Raw genomic sequence first — 16,393 nt, forward strand, 5'->3', positions numbered from 1 at the left:
AGGGAGAGATGGGAGCCTGGGTCAAGGACCCAGTCTCCAAACCAGAGTTTTCCTCATACCTGAACCTTTAAAGGTGCACTGGGGAACCCAGCATCAGGGAACTGGTCCTCCATTGCTGGGCTGCACAGCACATCTTTCAATTTACTGGCATGCAGGGAGCCTGGAATCACAATTGTGGCCTTAAATGCACTGCTGGTCCTTAAACGTGCTCCTATGCAGGCTGCACTGTATGGCTTCAGGGGAGCCCAAGATCAGGAGGCATCTCCCTGGTCTTGGGACCCCTCCCCATACCTCTCTCAGAATGTTCAAAAAAGCACATTGGGCACTTGAACTGCAAGAGTACAGGCAGCACAAGATTGATGAGTGGATCAAAACAGCCCCACAGTTATTCCACATTTTTTTGGATCTGGGAAGAATACTTCAGATCTCGTTGCATATGTGCTGATGGAGGGGAAGCCCCATATTGGAACTTCTTTGCATGGGTGGCATGCTATAATGTATGGCACAATTAGCATGTGAATTATGCCATAAATGCAATGCCTTCCACACACTGTAGATATGCTAGGTTTCTTAGGAAGAGATTTCAAAAGGAGGCATAATCATATCAACTTTTATACCATAGAAGTCTATTTTTCCAGAGTGATTTTTTTTTGCATTTATGATAAACTTGCATTGTTGAATATACATTTAGCTCAGTGACTTTATAAAAGAAAACATAATCCTTTCCCTTTAATCTCTACCTAGCAACATGCCTACAAAGAAGCAAAGTGCTAGCACTGCTAGTAAAAATAGACAATAGAAATAGAAAATGTATTAGACATGACATATTGCCTATGAGGTCTTCTTTGGACATAGAAAAAATAGAACAAGGTTAATACTAATTTTTTCCCTGTGGCTCAGAGAAGAGCATGTGGCTAAAATGTCACCCTTAATCTCATTTTCTATTTGGAGCATGCTTTTTAATAATCTTTCTCTCTCTCTCTCGCTTTCTCTCTCTCTTTCTCTCTCTTTAACCACCTACATTTTGACACTGCACCAGTTTTTTTTATATTCTTCTCATCCTATTGATCAGAAAGAAACAAGCTATCTGCTGCAAATACAAGTACAAATCTTACAGTATAAATAAAATGAAATCTGGTTTATGTATCTGAATACCTAAAGGTTATGAAATGGAAGCATTGCAACCCTCAGGCCTCCAAACTCTCCAAAAGTAGCTGCTCTTATTCATTATAAGCCTTCATAGACAGACAGGGGTCTTTGGGTAAATCTGATATCTTTTATTAGCCCAACTCAAATGGTTGGAAAAAATTCTTCCTTGCAAGCTTTCGGGTAAATACCCTTTGTCAGGCTGAGAAAGCATCTGCAGTTAGCATGTGCTCTTCCTGGATGGAATGAATAGTAAAGAAGCCAGAGGCTGGGCTGGTATGCATGCAAGAAAGCCAGTAGGTGAAGATGTAAATTGAGAAGTCAGTGGGTAAAAGACAGGTTGGGGCCTGGGGGTAGGGTTGGAAAGGGGGATGAATGCAGCTGGTAAATAATGGAGAGGTGGCTGGGGAGTCAGATGTTAGGCATATTATAATGTGTCATAAATCCAATGTCTATATTTAGTCTATGATTTTTTGTATCCAGTAGATTTATGAAGTGAAGTTCATAGGCTCTTCTGTGAAAGGTGTTTTGTAAATTCCCTTTTGAGGATTAGAACTGAGAAATTGGAGAGAGAGTGGTTTTCTTGTGAGAAAATGTGCCCCCACGGGTAATTGGGTATTGCCGTCTTTGATAGATTTCTGGTGTTTATTCATTCTGGTGCGCAGTTGTTGTTTGGTCTCTCCTACATATTTTCCATCAGGGCATTTGGTGCATTGGATGAGATATATTACATTTCTGCAGGTGCAGCTATAAGATCCAGGAATGCTTATGGTTCTGTTGTGGGGTGTAGTTATTGTGGGGTGGGGAGATATGTTGGCAGGTTTTACATTTCTTGTCTTGACATGGTCTGGATCCATTCAGTGTGTTTTGGGCCATAGGAAGTTTTCTTCTGCTAATGAGGTTAGCGAGGTTTGGTGCTTGTTTGAAGGCTAGGATGGGTGGTTCTGGGAAGACCTCTTTAAGAATTGGGTATTCTTCTAGTATGGGTTGCAGTTGTTTGAGAATTTTTCGTATAGGTTCCAGGGATGGGTGATATGTCATAACCAGTGGTATGCAATTCATGGGGGGGGTTGTTCTGTACTGCAGCAATTCTTCATGTGGCATGTGGGTGGCTCTTTCAAAAGTGCAATCTATCTCTCTGGAGGAGTGTCCTTGTTGAGTGAAAGCCTTTTTGAGATTTGTGAGGTGGCAATCACAGGTGTTCTCCTCAGTGCAAATTCCGTGGTTTCTGAAAGCTTGGCTGCATATTACAGCTTTCCTGGTGTGCTTAGGGTGATTGATGGTTATGTGCAGATATGTCTGTTGGTCTGTGGGTTTCATGTATATCATGATCTGTATTTTACCCTTCTGGATATGGATCATCATGTCTAAACAGGAGATGTTGTTGTTGGAATATTCAAGAGAGAGTCTGATGGAAGGGAGATGATTACTGAATTTCTGATGAAACTCAATCTCTGATTATTCCATCAGAAATTCAAACTTGGTACAGCCCAAAACACACCAAATGGATCCAGACTATGCCATGAAAAGAAATGTAAAACCTGCCAACATATCTCCACTACCTCCACAATTGGTGGTTACTGCACCGTGCGCCTAGCGCATGGGTAAATTTCACCACTATGTTACCATAGTGGCATGATATACCTGGGGAGTGCTCTGGGAGGTATTTTGATTTTTCCTTAAGTAACTGCAGTGTACTTATGGTGTACAGTGTACTTACTTAAGGAGAAATCAGAATACCTCCACAAAACATGTTTACAAATTAACCAGTTTCACAACAATAATTAAATCTCTTTAAAAGCTAGCCCATTGCACTACAGGAATTTAGCTTCAAAAAAAGATTATCATCTTAAAAAAAGAACAGCAATATAAGACACACTGTCTCTCTTCAAAAGAGGAGAGCAGTTAGATGTAGGGAAAATAAACAATATTGAGCACGTCTACACATCACCCTACAGCGACTTAGCAATGCACTACATTGCTGCACGGTGCGCTGGGGCAATGTAGCAATCATGTGTATCTACATGTGATTGCCAGCTATATTGCCATAGCAGCATGCTCCCCAGGAATAGCGCACTGCTATGGTGACGTAGTGGCAAAATTTACCACATGCATGGCACAGTAACCACCCATACTGTACCGTGCCTTAGTACTTCCTTTTGGAGCATAGTGCTATAGCAACATCACCGTATGGCAATGTGTAGATGTACCCATTGGGTACAAATAGTAAAAACAATTGCTTTATAGTATGAAAGGCACTAAAAGTTAATTTCTGAATTATGAGTTTGAGGATCCTGTACAGATATGAAAATGGAATCTACTGAAAATTAGAATTAATGTGATTTCTCTGTCCTCATTTTCTATCTTGTATTTTAAAGCAATATGGTCTTTTACAGCTGTGCAATGGAGGATCTGTGACTGATCTTGTGAAAGGATTTTTGAAGAGAGGGGAAAGGATGGATGAACTTATAATTGCTTACATTTTACATGAAGCTCTTATGGTAAGCTAGCCATGTCAATAAATGGAAAATAAAATTGATAGCTAATTTAAAGTAGTGTCTTTCAAGAAATAAGATGTATTCCTATTTTCAAAATATGGTGTATTTTTTTAAATCATAAGACTATCTAATGAAATGAGGATGATGTTTAAATTACACACTGGTATTTGAATAAAAACAAGTAAACGGGAAATTCATCTAAATGTTTCATTATCAGAAAAATGAGCACTGATTTCAGGCAATGTTTATTTCTCCTTGTTTCCATGAAATAAATACAATTTTGCATCTAAATTGACTTTCTTTTAGGGTTGTAAGAATAATATGCCAAGAATGTTTCTTTTTCTAAAGTTATTGCACAGCATCCAAGATGTTGTTATAACAAAATAATCTACAAATAATTGAAAATACTCTTAAAATAAATATCTTTTTAGTTAATCAAAATCAAGTATCTTTCTTACTGTTCCTATTTAATTGGAATTTGATTCTGCTGTAAAGTCATTCTTATTGGTGCTTAGAACTTTGCTTTGGTTTTGTCATTTAATGGTGCAACATATAACCAAGATTAATAATGCTTCTCTTCTTCTGCTATCATACAGCTTGTGTCTGTAAGTGAAGTTATTAAAAAGTCTGTCTATCCCACACACCTAGCTGACAGTCAACTAGGTATTCTTTCAATTGAGTTCAAAACCTCTAGTCTAGCATTTCTATGGATTTTCTACCAAAAGTTCTTGAAGTCTTAGAAAAACTAAAAAAATACATTGAGTATTATACAGTAAGTGCCTGTCTGTTAGAAAATGAAGGATTAGTTCATTTTAGAATTTTTGCCTCATTTTCAGTCTAAGCTCAGAAAGGCTGAGGCCCCAAATTATTCTTTGTTTTAACTTTTCTGGTATTTTGTATTTCCTTTTTCTGTCTTCAAATAAAACACACAAAATATAACAATTAGCAACAACAACAGAAAAAAGTGAATGTTTTTATCTTATTTTTCAGGGGCTTCAGCACTTACATGAAAACAAAACAATCCACCGTGATATAAAGGGAAATAACATCCTGTTGACCACTGAAGGAGGAGTTAAACTTGTGGATTTTGGTATGTCATATTTTTTTCTAATCAAAGTTGTAATTTAAGCCTGGAAAATAAAGGCATCAAAGTTAACAAACTGCAAACACCTGAAGTATTTTGATTTATTTAGACTATTTCTTAAAATCAACATAGATAGTTAAAGTTTGCCATTAAGGCTAAGCACAGGCATTCAAAAAGCCTGAGGCGGAATCCATCCAATCTACATGGGTTTCTCTAAGCTGCGTAGATTGAATCAGAAGCAAACAGAATTCATGTTTGCCTTTCAGTGAGAAGAGGCAGGCAGATGCCTGCACTGGCTGAGACCAGAAAGCTGGGGGCGCTCCCACACATCTCCCAGCCTGCCAGACATTACTAAGGGCAGCCAAGTGGAGGCCATCCCTCACTGGTTGTCAGGCACACGCCTCCCCCTGCTGCCCTGTCATCTGCCAAGCAGTTCTCAGCTGCAGGCAGCCGGTGGAGGGAGGTATGCCCACCCTCACTCAGTGGCATGGGCATCCCTGGACTTTGTTCAGTGGGGGAAGCATGGAGATCCACCCCAGGCAGGACAGAGGTGAGGAGGGAGAAGGGCTCATTGAGAGGAAGTAGTGCCAGCTGTGCACCCCACATTCCTGGCCAGGCCAGCAGGACACAGAGTATCCCTCCCGTGTCCCCAGCCCCAGGATCATGTGTTGAAACAGCTCTGGGAAGGACTCAGAGGATTTCCACCCCCACCCCGCAAGCCAGTGCTGAGTTTCTGGATGAAGTTGATTCCTCCCATGCAGTCACCAGGCTCTGGCCCCTGGGGAGAAGTTGAGGGGGAAGCCATGCCCTTGCAGCTGCAGCACCTGGTGGGGGGTAATTCCAGTGTGGGAACAGGGCCACTGCCTAGGGAGTCAACTGAGCCCTCACCCAGCCCCACCTGCTGGTAGTGCTGACTGCCGCCAGCTGGCCTGGCTCGGCTCAGACAGGTCTGTTTTCCAGGCGGAGGGGAGGCTGCCAGGTTAGCCCAGCACAGGGATCCACTGCCTCCCTGCCCAATCTTAGCACTAGTATTTCACCTGCCAGATGCTGCAGCCACAAGGGCATGGCTGCCTCCCCATCCCCAGAGACTCGAGTCCCTTGTGGCTGCACAGAAGGAAGCGGCTTCAGCTAGGAACTCGGTGCCCCCTCTGGGGGTGTGGGGGCAGGGGACCCTCTGAGTCCTTCCTGGAGCCACTGTACCAGGGCGTGGGACAGGGGAGGGACACTCTGTCCCACCAACCCAGCTGGGAATGCAGGGTGTACCACTGGCACCACCTCCCCCCAGCAGCTCACAAGCCCTATTCTCCCCCGTTTCCCCCTGCTTCTGTCCTGCCTGTGGTTCACAGGCAGTGAGTCTGGCTAGGTGCTCAGCTGGAGCAACTGAGCTGTGCCTTCCCTGTGAAGGGGGGCTAGCAGGAACCTACAAAGTCCCCTGGGATACTGGCAGACAGTGACCTACCTTGATTCATGGAGTGGACCTGGCATTAACGTTCAATAAACGGGTGTAACCTAGCCTTCTCCTGAAGTCTGTAGCCTTCTCTTCCCACCTCCTCACCTAGGGGGTTAAGCACTGGTATAGATTTCTGTGCCTTTTGGCCTCGGGGAGTATTAGTGCTTCCCCCCTGCAATACTTTGGCCGCACGACCTGCCTGTGTCTCAGGGTACAGGACTTTGGACCCCTCTTTGGGTGGCAAGCATGTTCTTTTGGCTACTTGTTAGCTCACAAGAAGGGTTACTACCATCCATCTTGAGGGATGGCTCTGCGCTCCATACCTGAGTCCCTGGAGGCGAGTGCCCTGGCCGTTGGCCAGTTGTTTTTCTGTGCCCCCAGCCCCAGCAAGGTCCAAGTTCCCTTGATTTCTCTGAGTCTAGTTCCACTTGGTGAGGTTGGCCATAGATAGTACCCACAGATTACGGGGAAGGTTGCAGGCTTCTGGAGGATACTGAGCACATTGGGACTCTGAGGCTGAGTCACCTTCCTGTAATTCAGGTCCAGGTCTCTGCTCCTCGTTCTGCTGCTCATGGCATTATTGAGAAGGCCTCCTCCCACACCCTGTGAACAGGGCTGTGCTTCCACCCCCTCTGACCTTGGGGGAGGAGGCCTAGTTTTAGCCCTTTGGGCTCTGTGCCTTCCGTGATGGGAGGCTGAAGTTGCAGCCCTTTTGTGCTCCTGACATAGGGCAGCTTTGACCCTTTGGGGAGGGGGCTGGACCTGATCATCTTGCAAGGTCTCTTCCAGCCCTAATGTCTATGATACTACATTGATCCAGGTCTATCTTGGACCAGGGTCTTCCATTTTTAAAGCAGTCTGTGTGCCCTGAACTTCTGTCCTGTTATAGGTATAGACTGGTTTCTGACCACCTATCCTGGAAAAAAGTGTAATTTCTGCATCTGGCCTAACACAGTGAGGGGAGTGTTGGATTGTTTCACTGATAGTTCAGTTAATATGCCTAAACATTAGCAGTTGCACATTACACACTAGCAGTTACAGTCACCTATTGCTAGGGGACCACAAGTGCCCTGGTAACAGTTGGTCAAGCCTGATTAGTGGAGTTGACAATTACTTTGGTATTTAGGACCCGGAGTGACCTTATGCTAGCTCAAAGAAGTTAGGATCTGGTACACAAAGTTTAGTGATATCATTTAAAGGACTGTAAAATTGTAGGATACTATGGAGAATGAGAGAAAGATCTATGTTTGTTATGACATTTGGGAAATAGATTATTGGAGGAGGAAAATTTTATTATCTAGAATATTATAAACATTATCTCATTAGCTCTCAGTGGCGTAAATTGTAAGGATGTGAATAGCACACAAAACCTGGGCACTAACTTAGTGGCAGAATGGTAGATCCCTGGAGCAGCTGGGTGTATGGACACTGGACTCTCTGTAGCAGCAAGAACCAGTGTGGGCAGACCAGATGGCAGCAGCAACTTTTTTAGAGTCCCCAGAGCAGTTAAGACTCCCACCTCACTCATTCCCCCCTCCCCTTCCCTCTTCCTCCCCCCAGGTTTGACCAAGGGTTTAGTTATACTTCTGTTATCTGTCTCTGATAGAAACTTGGCAGTTGCTGAGGTCAGAAATTCATATGTTTGTAAAATTCATAGCCTGGTTATCTCATCTTGTTGCTTGAGGTCTTTATGTACACCACAGTAAAAATCATAAATAAGAATAACACTGTTTTCAACCATGTTTTGTATGGGTCCTATAGGCATATGATAGGGGTCTGTCATGAGAATAATTACTCTTACAAATAATTGCATTGCTTTACGTAAAAAAACCCAAAATTATACAATATACAGTATAAAAATAAATTGAAAGGAGCAGTGCATAAACTCCTTTCTCTTTGTTTGTGAATATTTATTAATTAATTAGACGGGTATCTATTAGCTGTCTAGCTGTCTATTAGCTATCTAGATGGTTTTTCTATTTTCACTTTTTATAAGTCCTTGCATTTATTTGAATGTTCTGGCTGTCCCAGATAGGTTCTGATGACAAAAGGCCAAAGTTAGAAAGGTATTTAAAGCTCCCAAAAGTGAAGATAGGTGTTGAAGGAGATCTTCATATTTTCTTTGGTACTTAACACCTACTGAATTGGGCAACAAGGCATGATTTGAAAATCCAACTTGGCCCGTATCTGCATCCTTAGGTACCTAAATACCTTTCAGAATCTGGCATGAAGTCACTAAAATATGTTTTTTTCACTTTATTTGAAATAAATCCATATTTTCACCCATGCCCTGCAATCTTTAATTAATTTTACTGAGAGCTAGAGAGTGCTTTAGCAACCATGCATTCCTGTGATGATTCTGTTGAGATTTAATAACTCTGCTTAAGTATTATAAATGAACTAACAGCTGTAACCACTGTAATTATACCAAAGGATGCTCATAGTAGCTGTTGGGGTGCAACTGTTACATCAGCATGATTCTTTAGCAATACAAATTCAGTAAAATCTCTGTGACTTTAACTCTGTTTCATTTAGAGTCAAGGTTAAGGTGCTTTAGGTAACTTGTATTGCCATAAGACCATGTAGCTATGACAGCTAGATCATAACAGCTTGAGTGTGCTACTGAATGGCAGTCTCCCCTCACCATTTTTTAGTGGCTAAAAGTATGTTTGTTGAGATTGTAAGTCAAGTTGCCCAGAAACTGAAATTCTTCTTAACAGAAAATTCCAAAAAGTCAATTATTTTTTTTAACTGTAACAAAAAACAAAACTTCATTTTTTGAACAATTGATTTTTTAAATTTCTGTGTGGTTCTAGAAGAATACATAGTAATGCCCCTAATATGATTAGTTCTGCCAATACCACTACTTGCATTATAGGTTTAATTTCATAATAATGACTCAACAGAAACTTTAGCTGATTAACATAGAAGTACAAAAATTACATGTGTATGACTGTGCTAGTTCCAAGTTATAGATTCATGGATTCATAGATGTTAGGGTCAGAAGGGACCTCAATAGATCATCGAGTCCGACCCCCTGCATAAGCAGGAAAGAGTGCTAGGTCTAGATGACCCCAGCTAGATACTCATCTAACCTCCTCTTGAAAACCCCCAGGGTAGGGGAGAGCACCACCTCCCTTGGGAGCCCGTTCCAGACCTTGGCCACTCGAACTGTGAAGAAGTTCTTCCTAATGTCTAGTCTAAATCTGCTCTCTGCTAGCTTGTGGCCATTGTTTCTTGTAACCCCTGGGGGCGCCTTGGTGAATAAATACTCACCAATTCCCTTCTGTGCCCCTGTGATGAACTTACAGGCAGCCACAAGGTTGCCTCTCAACCTTCTCTTGCGGAGGCTGAAAAGGTCCAGTTTCTCTAGTCTCTCCTCGTAGGGCTTGGTCTGCAGGCCCTTAACCATACGAGTGGCCCTTCTCTGGACCCTCTCCAGGTTATCCACATCCTTCTTGAAGTGTGGCGCCCAGAATTGCACGCAGTACTCCAACTGCGGTCTGACCAGCGCCCGATAGAGGGGAAGTATCACCTCCTTGGACCTATTCGTCATGCATCTGCTGATGCACGATAAAGTGCCATTGGCTTTTTTGATGGCTTCGTTACACTGCCGACTCATGTTCATCTTGGAGTCCACTAGGACTCCAAGATCCCTTTCCACCTCTGTGCCACCCAGCAGGTCATTCCCTAAGCTGTAGGTGTGCTGGACATTTTTCCTCCCTAGGTGCAGCACTTTGCATTTCTCCTTGTTGAACTGCATCCTGTTGTTTTCTGCCCACTTGTCCAACCTGTCCAGGTCTGCCTGCAGCTGTTCCCTGCCCTCCGGCGTGTCCACTTCTCCCCATAGCTTTGTGTCATCTGCAAACTTGAACAGAGTACATTTCACTCCCTCATCCAAGTCGCTGATGAAGACATTAAAGAGTATCGGTCCAAGGACCGAGCCCTGCGGGACCCCACTGCCCACACCCTTCCAGGTCAAGACCGACCCATCCACCACAACTCTCTGGGTGCGACCCTCTAGCCAATTCGCCACCCACCGGACTGTGTAGTCATCCACGTCACAGCCTCTTAACTTGTTCACCAGTATGGGGTGGGATACCGTATCAAAGGCCTTCCTGAAGTCTAAGTATACGACATCCACCCCTCCTCCTGTGTCCAGGCGTTTCGTAACCTGGTCATAGAAAGAGACTAGATTAGTCAGGCACGATCTGCCTGCCACAAACCCGTGCTGGTTTCCCCTTAGCATAATTTGTCCTGCCGGGCTCTCACAAATGTGAGCCTTGATAATTTTTTCAAAGACTTTGCCAAGGATGGAGGTGAGACTGACTGGTCTATAGTTGCCCGGGTCCTCCTTCCTCCCCTTTTTGAAAATGGGGACCACGTTGGCCCTTTTCCAGTCCTCCGGGACCTGGCCCATGCGCCACGAGTGTTTGAATATTCCCGCCAGTGGCTGTGCAATGATGTCGGCCAGTGCCTTCAGCACCCTCGGATGGAGCTCATCCGGGCCTGCCGACTTAAAGGCATCCAGTTCTTCCAAGTGACTCTGCACCATCTCAGGGTCTACGCATGGAAGTCTGGCGCCTTGCTGCTGCCTCTCTACAACCCCAGTGAGAGACTTGTCGTGTCCCTCACCTAGGAACACTGAGGCAAAGAACTCGTTGAGGAGTTCAGCCTTGTCCCCCCTGTCCGTCACCAATTGTTTCTGCCCATTTAGCAGGGGTCCTATTCCTCCCTGGGCCTTCCTTTTACTCCCTATATATCTAAAAAACAATTTCTTGTTGTCTTTTATTTGGGTTGCCATCCTCAGCTCCATGGTAGCCTTGGCCCGTTTAACTGCCTCCCTACAAGCACGAGCAGAGGAGGTATATTCGTCTTTGGTGATCTCTCCCTGTTTCCACTTTTTATGTGCTCTCCTTTTGTCCCTTAGGCTTTCCTGGATTTCTCTGGTCAGCCAGGGAAGCCTCCTCACTCACGATTTGTGTTGAAACATTTCTAATAAACTAAAGCCTTTAAAGCAAGTGGTAGGGTAATAATCATGCCTATTCTGTATCCATAAATGCAGGCCAAGATCTTTTGTCAGGCTGATGCTTCCTCAGCCTGACAAAGGGTGTTTGTGCCCCAAAGAATCACAGAATGGAAAAAAAGAAAGCTGAGGGGGGATTTAATAGCAGCCTTCAACTACGTGAAGGGTGGTTCCAAAAAGGATGGAGCCAAATTGCTCTCAGTGGTGGTAGATGACAGAACAAGGAGCAACAGTCTCAAGTTGCAGCAAGGGAAGTTTAGGTTAGATATTAAGAAGAATATTCTCATGAGGAGGGTAGTAAAGCACTGGAGCAGGTTACCCAGAGAGGTTGTGGAATCTCCATCCTTGGAGGCTTTTACTAGCTAAGAAGAATGTTTCCAACTATTTGAGTTGGTCTAATAAAAGATATCAGATTTACCCAAAAAACCTTGTCCTTAGGCCAGCACTGCTACAACGTACATCCCTGGCCAAGATCTTTAAATTCCTGAATGACTAACCTTGATCCATATTTAAGCACCTAAAATGAGTGGGCTGAATTTTCAACAAATGAGTGTTGATCATCCAATATCTCCCTTTATAATAAAAATCATAATAATTATGGCCTCTGGCATGTTATTGTGATGACGTAGTATTTCTAACCTTCTGAGGCCAGTCCTGAAGTCATTGTTCAGTCCTTGGATAACACATCATTTGCTTTGGGAAAAGGGTAATTTGATCACTGACTTTATTAGTCATGAGAGAGGATTTCTGGTTTGTTTGTCCCATATCCACTGTAGTTGTAATCCAAAATGACTTTCTGAAGTTTTCCAAATTGAAATAAAAAATCTATTATTCTGAAGCAGTCTTATTCTATTATATTCATAGATTGGGTTGTCCTGCATTAGCTGCAAACTCAGTCTGAACCACTTTGCAAAATTCAATAATTAATTACAATGATTTTAATTGTAAAATATTCAAAAATAAAAGAATTTGCCTATTGCCCTCAGCTTACTTTGAGCAGTGAGTCATAGCAAGGCTTCTGTTTGCTTTAGTCATTCTGTTACACATCCATAATAAAGCAGTCTGCTTCACTGATTCAAATCAAGAACAGGGTATCATTGTGCTGTCATTTCTCTGTACTGGGTAACGTGACATTCGCATGTTACTTTTAAAGAACATTTAATATAAGATCCTGGCAGAAACCAATAAAAGCAAAGAACGTTAAAGTAAAAGCTTCCTCCCGAGAAGAGCTTGTCAAGTGCTTTGAACATGGTCTGGTTAATAGCATCTGAATTTTCTAAAAGAGTCATGGAGAGAAAAATCCATTGCTATGGACCAGCTTGCCCAGCACCTTTGCACACGCCCTTTAAACAACCTTCCTCTGTTAACTTACATAAAGATGCTGTTGAATAACATGATATTACAAAATAAAGTAATAGTATGCAACAGCATTATGACAATAAACTAATATATGTGTATAAATAAGGGTAGAAAGTATTTGGATCTGGCCATGGAAGGATTCCCTGGCATGAAAACATTGTCTTCAGGCACAGGACTTACATAGTCATGTCTTGCATCATTTGCCCACTCAGCCCAAGAGCAGGAAGCATGTGAGAAGAGGGAGAGTTTGCTGAAATATAGTGCACTCCTACTAGGCTCACTGATTTATGATGTTTGTAGACCGAAGCATTTTAGCATAAGGTAACTGCCCATTATAAGTAAGTTCCTTGGAGACACTCAGACTTACCTTTGAGTTTGGCCCAAATGATTTTCAGTCTGAACTTTAAATACCCTTTGTTTCCTTACATATAAAATTCTGGCAGTTGAAACAGAATTATAAAGAGCTACTGAAAACAGTCCAGTCAGGACTAACTGAGCTCATGTACACATTCATTAATGCACTTTAATTAGGACACATTATGTTTAGTGCCTGTAATGACAGATACTCATTTAATGCACCATAATTGTTGTTACAGTGCATTAGTGCAAATGAACAGTCTTTTTGTGATGTTAATGCACAGTAGACTAAATCTACTGTATATTAGCATGAGTTTTGCCTGCTGCACTAATGTGCAGTAAAATTAGTTTACTGCACTCAAAGCATTTCATGTATACGTGCCCACTAACATAGATGATGTGTAGGGGAGCATGGGGGGGCACATGCACCCCCTAAAATTGGCCAACGCCTGCATTGCCACCTGTGGGCGGTCGCTGCTTGCCCCCCCCCCCCCCCCCCGCTCCCCTTGCTGCAGATGTCACCGTGGCCAACTGCAGGTGGTCCCCGCTCGGCCTGCCCTTGCTGCCGACATCACCATGGCTGCCTGATGGCAGTCCCCGTTCGCTGCTGACACGCCCCCACAACTGACACTGCTGACGCCTCCTGCGAGCAGTCGCCTTGCCCCCCCAGCCTCAAGAGCATCTGGGTGCTCCTTTTTACAAATACATTTTTAATGTCTCTTTTCAACCCCTCTCCCATCCCCCACACATACACTTTTTTTTCCATTTTTACCAGAGTGCTTTCTTAGAATCTTACCATAGCATAAGAGTAATGATGATGTAGCCATGATGGTCCAGAAATTATGTGAGAGCCAAAGATATCTTAGGGTAATATCTTTTATTGAACCAACTATGTAACTGGGACAAACTTAAACAAGCTTATGAATACAAGACATTCTTTCTCGGGACTCTGATTATAAGGAGCTAGGCACAGCACATTAAGTGCAGCATAGGGAAGGGGCTGAGAGAAATTCTCAAGTACAGCAGACACACAATCAGCAACAACAAAAAAGAAGCTGAGTTCTGGTAGATCAAGGCTCATCAAAATGGGGAATGAAGGGGCTCACTCTTACCTTCCATGTGTGGAACATATTCAGAAGTTGGATAAATTATTAATGGATAATAAATCCAAGACCAGTGTTAGTCCTTTGTTCTTAGTGTCCAGGCAGCTTATTCATTTTTGTTCCCACATTTGTTGTTTAAAGATGTTTTAAAGCTGTTAGGCAAATGTTGTTGTGGGTTCTCCGTATGCACTTGAGTAAAAAATAACCACCAGATTTGAGGTCAGAAAGGAATTTTCCCCCAGGTCAAATAAACAAGGATTGTTTTGTGGGGTAGAGGGAAGGAGTGTGTTGCCTTCCCTTGCAGCATGGGATATGTTCCATTTCCTAGGATCATCTGGGCATCTTTTACCTAACAGATTCCCTGGGAAGTCTGGATCTTGGTGGCACCCTTCCTTATCTCTCTCTCTCTCTCTCTCTCTCTCTCTCTCTCTCTCTCGCTTTCTTCCTGTGGCAAATTGTAGGTGTTTTATACTAAGGATTTTAAGGAGTGTCATTAGGAGTGCTTTGAGTGGGAGGGGCCAGAGTGGATATTCTGTGAACCTTCTCTGAATCCACAGAAAATTATGTACCAGAAGTAAGATGGAGGTGCCATCAGTGCCTATGACCCCTGCAGTGGCAAGGAACTGAGACATGCCCAGATGACCTTTGAGAGAAAAGTGAAAAATCCTGACATTTCTACCACTCTCACCAGGAGAAAATCATAACCCACTCTGCCACAACCATGCACCAACAGCTCCTGTTGAGACAATTATATATCCATGATGCCTAAGTCCTTCTCCAAGTTGCATCTTTCTAAAGCAGAGTGACCTAGCCTGTAGGATGACTCCCAGATTATCATCTTGTATCTGACTATATTGAAATGCAGGTGGTTGAGTTGCGTTTTAACCAGGGAATAATACAGTTACTAGGCCTGTGCAAATAGGGATGTATTCGATTCGGATTCAGCCGATTCAGAGGACAGTGATTTGATTGAGAGATTTGGATCACTGTCTTGAATCGATTCAGCTGAATCAGCTTCAGAAGATTCAGCACTTACTCGAAGCGATTCAGTGATTCAGATCAGCCAGGGAGAGGCAGGCACAGCCAGGCAGCTGCAAGTTCTCCCATGGGTCCTCCAGCTGTGTTTGCCTCTCCCTGGGTGGGGGGAGCCACAGGAGAAGCCCCCATAGCTGCCCTGCTCAGCCCCACCCCTTGCCTAGCCCCAGCCTACTCCCGGCACTTAAAAAAAACCAAAAAACAACCCATACTCACAGACTGCAGGAGCAGCGATTGGGGCCTCCAGGCACTCATGACAGAGCCCCCCCCCCCATTAAGCACAGGACAGTGGGGGAGCAGCAGGGATTGCGCTCCCCCCCAGCTTGGCACCTGCATGGCAGCTGTTGCATTGTGTGGGTGCAGCACCACTCAGCAGGGTGCCACATGCTGTCCGGGGCCACTGGGACTGAGTGGTGCTGGGCTCTGGCTGACAGCTGGAGCCCCCCCAGCTCCCAGACAGTGTGCAGCGCCCTGTCAAGCCATGCTGCACTCGCGCCATGGGACAGCTTCTGCATGGGTACCAAGCAGGGGGGGGGGCAATCCCTGCTGCCCCCAACTGCCCCACACTACACAGGGGGCTCTGCCATGAGCCCTTAGAGACCCCAATCACCACTGCCACAACCAGTGAGTGCAAGGCTTCTTTTTCTTTTCTTTTTCTTTTTTTTTTAAGTTCTGGGAGGCTGGGCTAGGCGGGGGTTGGGGCTGGGTGGGGCAGCCATGGGGGCTTCTCCTGTGGCTCCTCTGACTGTGCCTGCCTCTGCCTTTGCCCGAGCTAGGGGAGCTATGGAGGCTATGCCCTGCTGCCACTTGCCCAGCCAGCATGGGGGGTGGGGCACGATGCAGGCACAGCTTGCTTCAAGTGGCAACAGGGCATAGCCCCTGCTCCTAGTGCTGCTGCACCCACATCAACACTGGGAGAGGGGACTCTGCCCTGGAGCTGCTTGCCAGCCGGTGTGGACAGGCACGGGATGCGGGTGTGGCAGCTCTGGGAGTGGGGGCTATGCCCTGCTGCCACTTGCCCCCTTCCACCTCGAGCAACCACGCCCACATCCCAACCGCCCCACCCCCGCTGGGCAAGCAGCAGCAGGGCAGAGCCCCCGTTCCCAGTCCGCTGCTGCGCCCACATCCCACGCCTCCCCCAATCCCCTCCCCGAGTAACACCCCCCCTGCCCCAGCTGGGCAGCTTGCCCCAGCCCCAATCCCTCCCTCCCGCACATGCCTTCTCTCTTCCCTCTCCCAACCCCAGCAGACTTACCAGCTGGAGGCAGCTGTCAGCTGCCTGTTTAGCCCATGGCTGAATCTCCGAATAAGCCAAATATTTCTGAAGCTTTTCCG

General features: G+C 44.8%; 1 protein-coding gene across 1 annotated transcript in view; it reads left to right on the forward strand.

Moving 5' to 3' along the window:
* Positions 1 to 16,393, forward strand: part of MYO3A (myosin IIIA) — a 270,931-nt gene that overhangs the window by 123,393 nt on the left and 131,145 nt on the right. The window contains exons 5-6 of the mRNA XM_059729090.1: positions 3,543 to 3,647; positions 4,635 to 4,734. Coding sequence (XP_059585073.1) covers positions 3,543 to 3,647; positions 4,635 to 4,734 — 205 coding nt within the window. The remainder of the gene's footprint in view (positions 1 to 3,542; positions 3,648 to 4,634; positions 4,735 to 16,393) is intronic.

Source organism: Alligator mississippiensis, chromosome 5 (assembly GCF_030867095.1).
Source record: "Alligator mississippiensis isolate rAllMis1 chromosome 5, rAllMis1, whole genome shotgun sequence".
In the NCBI taxonomy this organism is placed as follows: domain Eukaryota; kingdom Metazoa; phylum Chordata; order Crocodylia; family Alligatoridae; genus Alligator; species Alligator mississippiensis.